General features: G+C 46.0%; 1 protein-coding gene across 17 annotated transcripts in view; it reads left to right on the top strand.

The window, feature by feature from the left end:
* Positions 1 to 12,527, top strand: part of nfixb (nuclear factor I/Xb) — a 134,464-nt gene that overhangs the window by 37,783 nt on the left and 84,154 nt on the right. For 6 of the 17 annotated variants that reach the window (XM_019272795.2, XM_019272740.2, XM_019272727.2 and 3 more), the window contains one exon: positions 3,753 to 4,284. In XM_019272795.2, coding sequence (XP_019128340.1) covers positions 3,753 to 4,284 — 532 coding nt within the window. The other 11 variants (XM_019272775.2, XM_019272707.2, XM_019272736.2 and 8 more) reach the window with 9 other exon arrangements.

The following is a 12,527-nucleotide window of genomic DNA, read 5'->3' as shown; positions in this document are numbered from 1 at the left end:
TGAGCATCTTATAGGCCCTGTGCGCCGCTGACCTGAGTGCAGCTGAGTGCACAGAGTTTGAGTGATGATGTCTCACTTTTCAGATTTGGCACTTTGAAGGAATCTGCACAACAGTTATTACTGGAAAATAAATATATGATTTTTTTTCAGCTCATGGAAGAAAAAAAAAAAAAAAAAGCAGACAGAGAGCATAGCTGAGTGAAATGACTCACCCCCCCCCGGTAGTCACATTAAAGTGACCTGATCTGAATGCTGATTTATTTGCATTTTGGCGGGGTCAGCCAGAAACGTTTGGTTTGCGACTGAAAAGCAGACGCACAAGTTAGGTTTCCTGATTTTTGTAGTGCAGGTGGGAAACACAAATATATAGAACTGTGATCTCACACACTCATGGTCAGATGTGTTGATGTACCCGTGGATCGAACCTTCACGCCGATCAGTGACACAAAGCGAGCGGGGTGGATGTGAAGGTGTGCTGTCTGTGGCTGTGTTCATTTCGCTCCAGGGTGAAGCTGAAATGAATTGTGGGGACTGAGAGTGGAGGCTGTGATGTTTTTGGTGGTGTTTTGTGCTTTGGTTCATTTTAATAACCTTTGTCATTATTTTAACATTTCAGTTTTTCTTTCTTAAAGAGCTGGCACAGTGTGACGAGGCGGCTGCACTCAGTGGTTTTCTTTGAACCAGGAGAGAAATTTATGGATTAAGATGATCTGTGGGAGCAGCAACTAACAATTATTTCTATCAGCGGTTCATCTTGTTTGTTACTTTCTCCATCAATCACTTCATCTGAAAATGTCTCGGTTCTTCTCTGACCACATTAAACTCAGAAGGTGTCATCATGTGTCAGACTCTCATTTTTGAGAGTCTGGAATCAGGATGATGAATCGATTTGCTGATCGACCAATCGTGTCTTTGCATCTGTTCGCCGCCTGTGATCCGGGTCTCTGGGTGATACCGGATGGGTTCTGTTGCCTTGGATCCCAGCGTTGGCAGAGTGTTGAAAGATGTGTATGATTTGTGTAACACGGCGGGTTCTCCCCTCGCCCGTGGTTTCGTGCCTCTCGTCCTGCTGGTCTGTGATTCAGCAGCTCTTGTGCCTTCAGACTGGCTGTCTGCGGAGCAGGTGCAACCCTGAATGACATGCCTCACGATGAGGCAACATGGCAGCCGCCGGCGCTCACACACACACACACGAACGCCAAATCCTCCTCCCGGGAGTTCAGGAAGGAAGGCAAATTTAGGACTGAGAGAGAGGGGGGGGGGGGGGGGGGGGGGGGGGGGGGGGTTCGTGAGACACGTTAACACTCTTTGCTGACCATTTATCGGCTTCTTGCAGCGGTGTTCACAGCCGAGGCAGATTCTGTTTCCTCTGCCCGCTGCTCCCACCCCTCCGCCCGTTCTTCAATTCTGTAACCGTTTCTGTATTTTGCCTCTAAATCATCTCGTCATTGATTTCTGTGTGTGTGCAGTGAGAGGAGTGTGTGGCCGCCTGGGTTTGTTTCTCCCTCTTTGTTTGCTGTGGTAAACCCATGAGCAGCTGCCGGTGGCGGGGTCTGGAGGGATTCTGAAGCTGTGTGTCCTCTCTTTGCCATCCTCTGCCAAGGTGGCATTATGCAAGCAGAGAGAAGGGTAGAGAGAGAGAGGCAGAGGAGCGCAGAGGAGGGCGGGGGTTTATGTGTGCGCGTGGTGGTGGTGGTGGTGGGGGTGGGAGGGTTGGTGGGCAAGGGAGACGAGGCGATGGCGGCCATCGTAAAGATGGAGGCAGGCTGAGGGCTGCAGGGATTGGTGCAGGAGAGGACTTGCTCCCCTGAACTTTGCCTCCGTGTCAGAGTGGAACTTGTCGATTTGGCAAATTGTGCAGCGTCGGACGAGGCTGCTCGCTCTCTTCCACTCCCACCTGCTCCCGCCTGCTCCCTCTCTCTCCCCCTCTCTCCCTCTCTCCCTCTCTCTCTCTCATTGCCACTACACCAATTCCCCCCCACCCGCCTCCCCTCCACCACCTCTCTCCCCTCCCCTCCCCACCCTCTCCTCTTTCTCTTTTCCCTCCCTTTTCAGCTCTTGAAGCTAACGCATTGGCTGGGCTACAGCCCATCTCGTTGCCAAATAGGTGGGCCCTACACTCGTGTTGGCAAAGGCTCAAGCAATGGTTAGAGGAAAGAACGCGGAGAGAGGACGAGAGACGGAGAGCGAGAAACAGAAAGAGAAAGAGAGAGAGAGTTGGAGAGAAAAGGGGGAAAAAAGAAGCAGCACTCGGCTTTGCCAGCGGTCGTATGCGCTCGTCCAACATTGATTCGGCTCTCTATTTTTTTTTTTCTCCCTATTCTGTGCTCTGCTCTCCCTGGCCCCCCCATCTGTGTGTGTGTGAGTGTGTGTGAGTGTGTGTGAGTGTGTGTGTGTGTGTGTGCGTGTGTGTGCGCCGGGCCGAGGGATCAGAACAGACACCACTACCACTCACACTTTGCCAAGGATTTTTTTTGTTTGTTTTCAAGGTTCATTTTTTTTATTTTGTGGAATGCACAAAGGACTGTTTATTTGAAGTGCATCTCTGCCCGCTGTTGAAGTTTTTTTTGTTAACTGTTAACGTTTCTATTTTTACTCAGTAATTTGCTACAAGTTTTTTAATCCGTCTTTTTTGTCATTTTTTTGTCTAAAGAGCTGCTGGCTGTGATCCTGCTGCTCCTTCCTCAAATCTTTGGGCTTTTTTTTGGGGGGGGGTGTTTTGGTTGTAAACTTTGGCCCACTGTCTTTAGTGAGCAGCATATTCTGCTAATTATTTTTTTTACAACCCCCCAAGTTTTTTTTTTTTTCATCTGCTAATTCTCCACACTCTGCCAAACCAGCACTTGCTTTACATTGGGGAGCGCGGGAGGAAAAAAAAAAAAAAAAACTGGTGCAGGAGATTTTTTTTTTCACTTTAAACCCTGTGCCAAATTTATGATGAGAGTGCAAAATGGTAACTACCAGGCCGTCTGTCTTCCTCTAGCAGTGTGGTTTTCTGTGGTGATTTCTGTCTGCTTTCAGTTTGTTGTGGAAATGTGAGTCTGGTTGCAGCTCCCTTTTTGCATGGTAGCGCAGATAGGAAATGGTATGGCTGATCTTTTAGCGGCACATTTCAACAGTGGTCTTGTGGCGGCAAAGCTTGGCGGTGGTGAGCGACCGGTGTGTGGAAACCCTGGCACAGGAGCGCTGTGGCGAGATCTGGGCTTTGTTGCCCAGAGATATGTAGTGAAGGTATTATGGTACTGCAGAATAACTTTTTCTTTTTCCAGCAGGACGCCGGGAGCGCAACTTGGCTCAGCTTTTCAGCTGCTTTTGGATTTGAATTCATTCATTTTTTGCATTTGTTGTCTTGAATGTTTTGATGTTTATTTATGAAAAAGGAGGCGTCAGACTGTTAAGATTTATTTTTGAATTGCTTCATATTTATTTGTATTTTAACTAAAAATGTAATGATGATAAAACAGTTTGACATTTCAGAATAAAATATAGATTTGAAGATTTTTTTTTGAATTTTAAATATTTTAGTAATTCTATTTTAAATTAACATGTAATTATAATAATTTCGATTTTACTATTAATATCAATATAATCATTGTATCATCATACATTTTATTATATTTTCACTATTGCCTCTTTTTCATTGAAAATAATCAAAACAGCTTTATTTTGAAGATTTGCATGCTCTCTTTCAAATTAAAATCCCTTTCAGCCTCCTGACAGCACCTCTCGTCCTCTCTCCCTCTCCCCACTAGGATGAATTTCATCCCTTCATTGAGGCCCTCCTCCCCCATGTCCGTGCCTTCTCTTACACCTGGTTCAACCTGCAGGCCCGTAAGCGCAAGTACTTCAAGAAGCACGAAAAGAGGATGACCAAGGACGAAGAACGCGCGGTGAAGGACGAGCTGCTGGGTGAGAAGCCAGAGATCAAGCAGAAGTGGGCCTCGCGCCTGCTGGCCAAGCTCCGCAAGGACATCCGGCCCGAGTTCCGCGAGGACTTTGTGCTCACCATCACGGGGAAGAAGGCCCCCTGCTGCGTGCTGTCCAACCCCGACCAGAAGGGCAAGATCCGCCGCATCGACTGCCTCCGCCAGGCCGACAAGGTGTGGCGGCTGGACCTGGTGATGGTCATCCTGTTCAAGGGCAGCCCCCTGGAGAGCACGGACGGGGAGCGGCTGGTCAAGTCACCCCAGTGCTCCAACCACGGCCTGTGCGTCCAGCCGCACCACATTGGAGTGACGGTCAAGGAGCTGGACCTCTACCTGGCCTACTTCGTCCACTCACCAGGTATGTGGGCACATTTATTGTAATCAACACACACACACACACACACACGTTGGCATGCTAGTAGAAGATTAGACCGTTCCCTTCACTATGTACCCAGCTGAGCCAACGGCGGCCTTCGTTAAACAGTCGGAATTAACATAACGACCACATCTTGACATTTAAAGGGCCAGTCTGCGCAGCCTAATCTGTAAAAAAGCTTGTTTCCGGTCGATGTTTCTATCTGATTTAAAGAGATTCTGAGAATTTGACAGCCCGGCTTAAAACCTGTGTTTACCTAGAGATATGTTTGCGTTGGTACATTTGTTCAAGTATTTGTGTGCAAATTTGTCTAAATCCAAACGTGCATGTTTTCTGCTGCCATCGGTAAACAAAAGCATCTGCAGACCTGTTTATCTGTGTGTGCATGTGTGTGTGTGTGAGGCACTTTGTCATGTGTCTGTAATCCATGTGTATGTTATTGTGAGATTGGTGTGTATCAGTAGCAGTGTGTGTGTGTGCATGTGTGTGTTTGTGTGTTCTTTTGTGTGTGTGTGTGTGATGGTCTGGAGAGTGCAGTGACAGCTGGCCCGGTACCAGCTAGTTTAGGAGGCAGGAAGAGTCAGCCTGTCTGCAGCCTCAGCCGCCTTACGCCACTCTACACACACACACACACACACTGTCACACTCATAAGTGGACACACACACAGGAGCTCTCAACACAACTAACTCGAGCTGCTCTCGTCGTCGGTGTTTGTCTGATTCTCCCGATCACACACACACACACACACACACACACACACACACACGCAGGAGTTGAGCCTTTTCTGTTTATGGCAGCGTGGCTCTGCTTCTGTTTGTTTATGGGATGTTTTATTTTTCCATATTCGGCACACGTGTTTCCTGCTGTGGCCATAAAGCTAAAATAGAGGTGGTGAAAATATTTGAGTGTTATGTGAAAACAAGCCTGCATGCATTCTTTCTGTGAGGACACGCTCCGTGCAGAAAGTCTGAATATTCTGTCACACTGAACAGTCACACTCTCTTACTTCATTTCATTTTATACTTGAGCATGGATCATTATTCTCTCTTGTTGTTGAACAGCAATATTAAAATGTTAAAGCTAAATGAACACAATCATATTCAATTATTAAATATGTTTTGTTGCTTTTTCAAAATAAAAACACATTTTTCTGACGTAAAAACCAAAAGAAAAAACATTTATTAAAGGCACTTTAGAATATTATAATTCTGTTTTAATTACTGGTTAATTACTGTGTAAAAAAAAAAAATCCACTTTTATTGCAAACCTAAACCATTAACAGCACTGTGTTTTTGGAGGTGTGCAGATGTTATTACATTTAAAATATGAAATCTGATGAAGGCACAGGAGTGCAGGTGGTGCTGTGTGTCAGACAAATAGCAGCTCTCATATTTTTAGATGTTTGAAAATGTCATTTCCACAGTCCGAGCCCAGCAAATACTTCTATATTATATTGTATTTATGATGCAATGTCATATTTAAATGTGTATTTTGCCTCCTTGTCGTGAAGCTGCTTCACTCAGATGTGTGCAGGTAGATCAGGTGTAAACGCAGAGCGTCTCATTAGTTACAGACCCTTTCTCTGCCCCTTTTACTATTATCCCGGGTCTCTCACCACACACTGGCATACAGTTACAGGACCTTAATTCTTCTCCTTGGCAGGGAGGAGCAGCGTTCCTCTGTGACAGGGTACCCCTTGCCAGGCTCCTTTCAGCCTCAGTGTGTAACTCTGCTTGAGTTTGCGGGGCCTCCGTGAGCGCCTCTTCCTGTTCCACAATGCGCCGTGGCGAACCGCGGCTCAGATTAGCTCCCAGCGCAGCCTGGTGCCCCTCGGAGTAAAGCCTCTTTTTTTTTTCACTCTGTGCCAGCAGCCGCTCACCGTCCCCCCCCCCTCCCTCCAACCCTCACCCATACATACACTACATCAGGCTCCATCCCACCGATTCATGCGTCTGTGCATCACATTTGTGTGTCTTTTTGTAAATATATACGAGTGTTCTTCTAGAAGTCTCTTTCAAATGTGGCTGTTTTTCACAGAGCCTTAATTGAATATAAGCGTTTTTTTTTTTTTTTGCTGTTGTTTTTTTTCCATTACAAAGGCTCCGTCATGAATGAACTCTGCTATTTTTTTCGTCGCCTTGCTCGTGTCTAAAAAAGCAGAGTGCATTTTATTTGCCACTGACGTGGGAGGGAGACTCTTCTCTTAATCTGTTCCTGCTCAGCTTTTCTTTTTTTCTTTTCTTTTTTTTTCCACGGCGACCTCAAAGGCAGCCTGCGCAGCACCTTGCACAGATGAGACCAGAAGGCGGAAAAAGAGAGAGAACAGAGATGGAACGTTAGGAAACATCTCAAATAAAAAACATCCACTTTGTATCAGAGTTGTTCTTGTTTTCCAGAGAGGCTGGCTGGGGTTAACCAGAGTTTACAGAGGACAGACAGGCAGTGGCTCCATTCTAACCTTTGGGGTGGCAGCGTTACAGTTTTATTCTTAGCTCCTCATTCCAGGGTGTCTGTGTCTTGCGGAAGCTATCAGTTGCCAGGCCTGATGATTGGACCGCGGCCGCCTCACCCGCCTGTCCCCGCCGTTGGCGTTTCACTTCTCTTGTCCCACTGATGTCACTGTCGCCAGCTGCAGGGGGAGGTGGGGTTATATGGGAACGGGGAGGGGGGGTGATTGACAGAACAGGAGATACACGCTCACACACACTAACCCCCTCCTCTGTTTCTGCTTCCCTACAGTACAGTATGTGTCTCTGCTTTTGTCCAATTATAGACTTGGGTCCTTCCAGGCGGGGCAGCGTGAGCCGGGACAGATCACAGCCGCTGTACTCTGATCTGAGCTTCTGCTCCGCAGCTGCAGAGGAAGGCTCCACTACCAAAAAAGAGCCCCATCCTATTCCCTTTTGACAAATACCTGGCCGAGCACAACGCACACAGATCATGATATAATTGTCGCGGGCTGATGAGAGTCGACCCCGAAAGTGTTTCATGTTCTTTTCACTGATTCTGCTGCATCTGATGATGATAACAATAATGGTTCAGGGATGTGGAGGAAGTGAGGGAGAGTTAGAGTCAGAGTTAGAGAGAGAGAGGATCTGATCTCATCTTTGATCACATGTCTGTTGAAAAGAAAAAGTCTGGCTCGCCAGTTGGGCGCTGAGGGCCTTCCTCCACCTAGAGACCCCATCGGATCAGGTCATGTTTTTCGAGTGTTCCGTATTTGTCAGTCTGACGGAGCTTGCACGGTTCCAGCATTAGTCATGTTTGGAGCCCGAGTCGCCTCATACAGCTTTCATTAACCGAGCTGTTATGATAAAAAGATGTTTCTCCATATCTGCAAACCAGAGAGGTGTCTTGGGCCAGGTCCGAAACACAACTGTGTGCGTGTGCCAGACTGCAGCGTATCTCCACGATGGTGCTCCTAAAGATGTTCATTTTCCCATCAATGTGTCTGCACGTAGCTACTGACGTTACAAACGGCCAAGAGAGCGATTTTAATAGAGGCGAACAAAGAGCGGAATGGACAGGCAGACAGACAGCCAGACTGAGAGACTTAACGCCTGCACGTCACGCTAATCCATCAAACACATCTTATCTGCCTCGCCCAATATCCTGAGCTTCAAAAGGAGCTAACGCTATCAGATGCAGTTACATAATGAAGGAGAGAGCAAACAGCACATAGCCGGGTTTGTTGTTTTTTTTTTTTTTACATGCGTGTGGTTTCTAAAGGCTGCGCTGTGTTATAGCGTACAGTCAGGTCATGTTGTCCTGTTAGTCGCTGAGTGTTTGCAGAAGAAGAAAAGAGGGGATCATAATGATTAAAAGAAGAAGAAAAAAATCCCTCTCAGTCCCTTCTTTTCCTTGGCGGAGCGTGTTGTGCAGAGCAGAGATTTCTGGACTGAGAGCAGAATTGTGCTCCAGTGTTCTGGCACCGGTCCGTAACCCGGGCCGACAGAGAAATAGAGAGTGTCGGCGCCGAGGGAGCCACATTCATCTGGTGTGAAAAACACTGCTGGTCCGACACTTTCAACGGAAACTTTCTTACGCTTTGTTGTCATTTGAAATAATGTGCCCAATAAAGTTTGAGCTTCGGCGAGCCCCTCTCATGACGGGACAGCGTCAGTGACACTGTGCTGTTTTTAATACGCACTGAGGCATATGGGCCTCTGACAGCCCCGACTTTGGCCCATTTTCAGAGCCCCTGGTTTTTCCAGTTGCTTTTTGAAACGTGCGTGTGTGTGTGTGTGTGTGTTGTAGACGGAGGGGAAAAGAGAAAAGAAAGAGTGGAGTGTGCGGAGTGTAAGGAATCGCTGGTAAACAGATTGTTCCAGTACGATCATCAAATAAATCGGTGAAAAGACGGTGAGACGCTGCGCCGGTGCTCGGCACCCCGATTCTCTGACCCCCTTTAACCGATCTCACACAACTTTCCATGCCACTCTGTAGGTCCGACTGCTGAGCAGCTCTACGGGTTTGGTAGCAGGCCAACCTGCTTCATATTCACTGTAATTATCCAGTTTAGTGAATAATACTGGAAAAGATACACAAAAGACTGAGTATATGATTGAATTAAGGCTCATTTGGAAACAAAGGTCAGGTCTTAGCTCTGTAGATAGAAAAAATCCTTGTAGCAGAAAGTGCCTTTTGTAGGCAACATGGATTAGCTTTATTTCCTAATTTCACTGTACACTGATTTTTAATTATTTATGTAATTAGGGTTAATAAATAAATGTTATGGTGTCATTTTTTTAGTAATTTAGCAGCTCAGCTCGATTGTCTTTTTTAACACTGGCTATAGCTGACATAAAAAACTGAAATATTTATTTCTCAAGAATTAAATCACTTCATAATATGCATTCAAATGCATGCAATAAAATAATAATAATAATAATAAAGGGTTTTTTAATAGTTGAATAATTACCATTTTATTGGACTATTCCTGAATTAATTTCCCCGCTTTTAAAAAAACACAAAGTAACCACATTATTTTAACACTGTCTCGTCTCAGTGTGTCAGTTTGCATGAGCGGCCCTCTCTCCCTCTGTACAGGCGCCAGGCCTGAAATCTGTCTGTCCCCTAAAAACATACGTATCCCCGCTCAGGAGGGGTGGCTTGGCTTCTTCAGCTGCTTGAGCCGAGGGGCAAAGAGCAGGAAGAGAAGAGGTGAAGACAGCACAGAGAGAGAGAGAGAGAGAGAGAGGGAGAGAGGAGAAAGGGAGAAGGAGAAAGAGGAGCCGCTTTCTTTCCTTTATTTCTGGGCCCATTTCCCAGCAGCCAGATTCTGATCGGTCCGCCTCGCGCCTTGTTCCCTCGGTCCAGTGGAGCAGAGCACAGGGAGAGACTGCCCTGTAATTGGGACAGCTCTTTCCATACGGAAAACCGGACCGGAACACCGTGACACCACCGAGTACAGCTCCCCGCCCCCCTTGTCCCCGTCCCCGTCCTTGTATGGATTTGTTTTTCAATTTTAAAACGTCTCAAATTCAAAAATGATCAATTATACGCAAACAAAATCCTCTTACATAAAAAAAAACTAAAATAAAATCCTTGAAATGAAGACTAATAATGAAAAGATGAATAAACATCTTCCCCTGCCTTATTTATTCTCTCGTTTAATGCTAATACATGTCAGTCGGTGCTGTTCGGATGATACTGATGCTGATATAAAGTAAAAAGAAAAGCGTAGAATAAAGATGATGCAAAATGCCACGCTGAAAACAAAGAGAGAGGGGAGGGCAGATATTCAGGCTAGTGGGGCTGGTTGGCAGCGTTTGGCACCCAAAGCTGCAGCTCTGTTTAGAAGGTGCCAGCTTTTCAAACCGACACAGTCTCTGCCAACTTCTCTCCTTCTGATCCTTTTCTTTCTCTCTCTCATTTTAACATTTTCCCCCCATATCCTTGTTTTTCGCTTAACACGTATTCCCCTCTGCTCGTCCCCCTTACGCCCCTTCCTTCCACCGCCACCAGCACTCCTATGGTTGCTGTCTCACAGCGGGTTGCCAGAAAAGCCGAGCTGAGCGTGTAAACTTGGGTCTTATTTTTGTGGAGATGTCGCTGCGTTGAATAAAATAGCTATCGTGTTACCAGACGTGTTCTCCTTCTCTCTCTCTCTCTTTCTTTTTTTTTTTTTCCCCCTTCCTCCAAAATATTTTCCACCGGCTTTTAGCAGAGAGCGAACATTGTTACTCGGTGTGATGGTGCTGCTGTGGATTCAGGTCCAAAACAAAATGGAGGATGAAGCGCTGCCCCTCTCCAATCAGAGGAGAGAATGATCCCACATGTAGAGGGGGGAAAAAAACCTCAGTGGCACATATTAACAGCCCTGAATGATTCCCCGTTTCTAGTGGATATAATTGTTGCTTTTGCGTCTTTGTGACTAAATGTCTTCAGGTGTCTTCGTAGACGTCCTCACAGGCAGAGCAGGAAATGGAAGTCGGGATTAAGGGCTGATGTACATCATTCGGGGACGGGGGCCCTTTTTCCGGAGACGTGAGTGATTGGAGAAAGCGTTTAACGCTGGGTGTGGGGGTGGATGGAATTACTCAATAATGATCAGAAAATTAGAGCCATTATTGAGGGAGAGTAAACAGGCCTCTCTAAGTGTGAAAGGCCTCTATTCAGCCAGGACCAGGAGCAAGACTCCTTTCTTCCTTTCATGGATCCACCCATGGCCTCGAGAGCCCCACTTTTGTTCCCTGAAATAACAGAGTGAATATATGGGGTCGCAGTGGTGGGGGGGTTGGGTTCCATTCCCAGTGAAATAAAGCAGCTAACAGTAAGGTGCACTCCATATTTACTCATCCTTTAGTTTTGCATTATTTTCTCCTCATTTCAATGGCAAATTTAGCTTCTCTGGCTCCCCCGTGCTCAGTTTTTAATGAGACTAACTTGTCTAATTAACTTGTCTGTGTGCTGTATTTAAATATGTCCGTGTCACTCGAGTTCAGAAATTCTGGCAGACAGTGTGCAAAGTGTTTTTTTTTTTTTTTATGCGCGTCTACAAGTGCACCTGGGTGTCTTTTCTTCATTATCATCGCTTCAAAAAGAAGAAAGAAAAAAAGAAAAAAAAGAAACCTGAAGCACTTTCTCCGGCTCCTGCATCCCGAGAGCCGATAGTCAGGGGAAGGTGGGTGTAAACTAGGCGCTAATGCGACTAGTTCCTCGTTTGTCGGCGCAAAATGTTCTAATTAATGGGAAATGGATAAATAAATAAACTTACCGGCGCGTCTCCAGGCAGCTGAACGGCAAATGTGCCACTCAGGCGGGGTACAAAGAAATGAAGAGAGGGATTTACACTTTGAACAAGCTGTTAGAAAGAATAAAGGAAGTCTGTGTCTCAGGGTTTTTTTTCATCACATCACTTTAAAGCATGTAGTTCACAGCTCTGCTCTCAGATTCGGAAGATTTGACAGAAATAACAACACTAACACTGTTTTCTATAGCTGCTTTAATGACGACTGCAGCTTCATTGACTTCCATGATAAAAGCCACTTCTGCACTATATTTTTCTGCACGTCTTTCACAGTTAATCCACATAATTAATAGTCCGTCCTCCTTTATTCAGGTCTCCCTTCGTCACACACTTTTCAGGGCAACGGCTCCGTCCAGCTCCGGGCTCCTGCTCAAATTCAAATCAAATCAAATCACCTGACACGTTCACTCACTTTCTCCGTCTGTTTTTGCTTTTTTTCATACTCGCCGTCCAGCTCCATTTCACAGGCATAATTCAGGATGCTAACATTCTCATTCTGCCCGTCAACTGTCAGCGCTCAACTCTCTCGTCTATAATTTCAGACTCATTTGAATTCTTATTGGCAGCTTTGACGCATAAATTTCATAAAAGATAGAAAAACAAGTCTCTCTTTCTCGCTGGTGGTAATAGAAATATGGGAGCGGTTTGTTTGGTTGTATTTATCAGAAAAAGACATATGTCATATTATAGTTTAGCTTTGTACATCTTTATGTTCTGAAAAGAAGTCCAACCTCATAACAAAAGCAGTACACTATCCTGCTCCAGTGTGTGAATGGCCTCACTGTATCTCTGCGTCGGAGGGCTGTCCAGACAGGCAGATGAATAGAGTTGCCATGGACACGTAGCTTTTTTTTTTTTTTTTTGTTTAGCTCAGTGTACCTTTCCTGGGCGATATCCAAGGAGTGTCAGCGACTGGCCTGGTTGGCACGGTGAGCGGCCATGCAGTGCTGGGCCGTTTCCGTGGCACTCCGG

The sequence above is a fragment of the Larimichthys crocea genome, chromosome XII, assembly GCF_000972845.2.
Source record: "Larimichthys crocea isolate SSNF chromosome XII, L_crocea_2.0, whole genome shotgun sequence".
Classification (NCBI taxonomy): domain Eukaryota; kingdom Metazoa; phylum Chordata; class Actinopteri; family Sciaenidae; genus Larimichthys; species Larimichthys crocea.
Note: the sequence above shows the minus strand (reverse complement) of the source record. Positions and strands in the feature narration are given on the sequence as shown.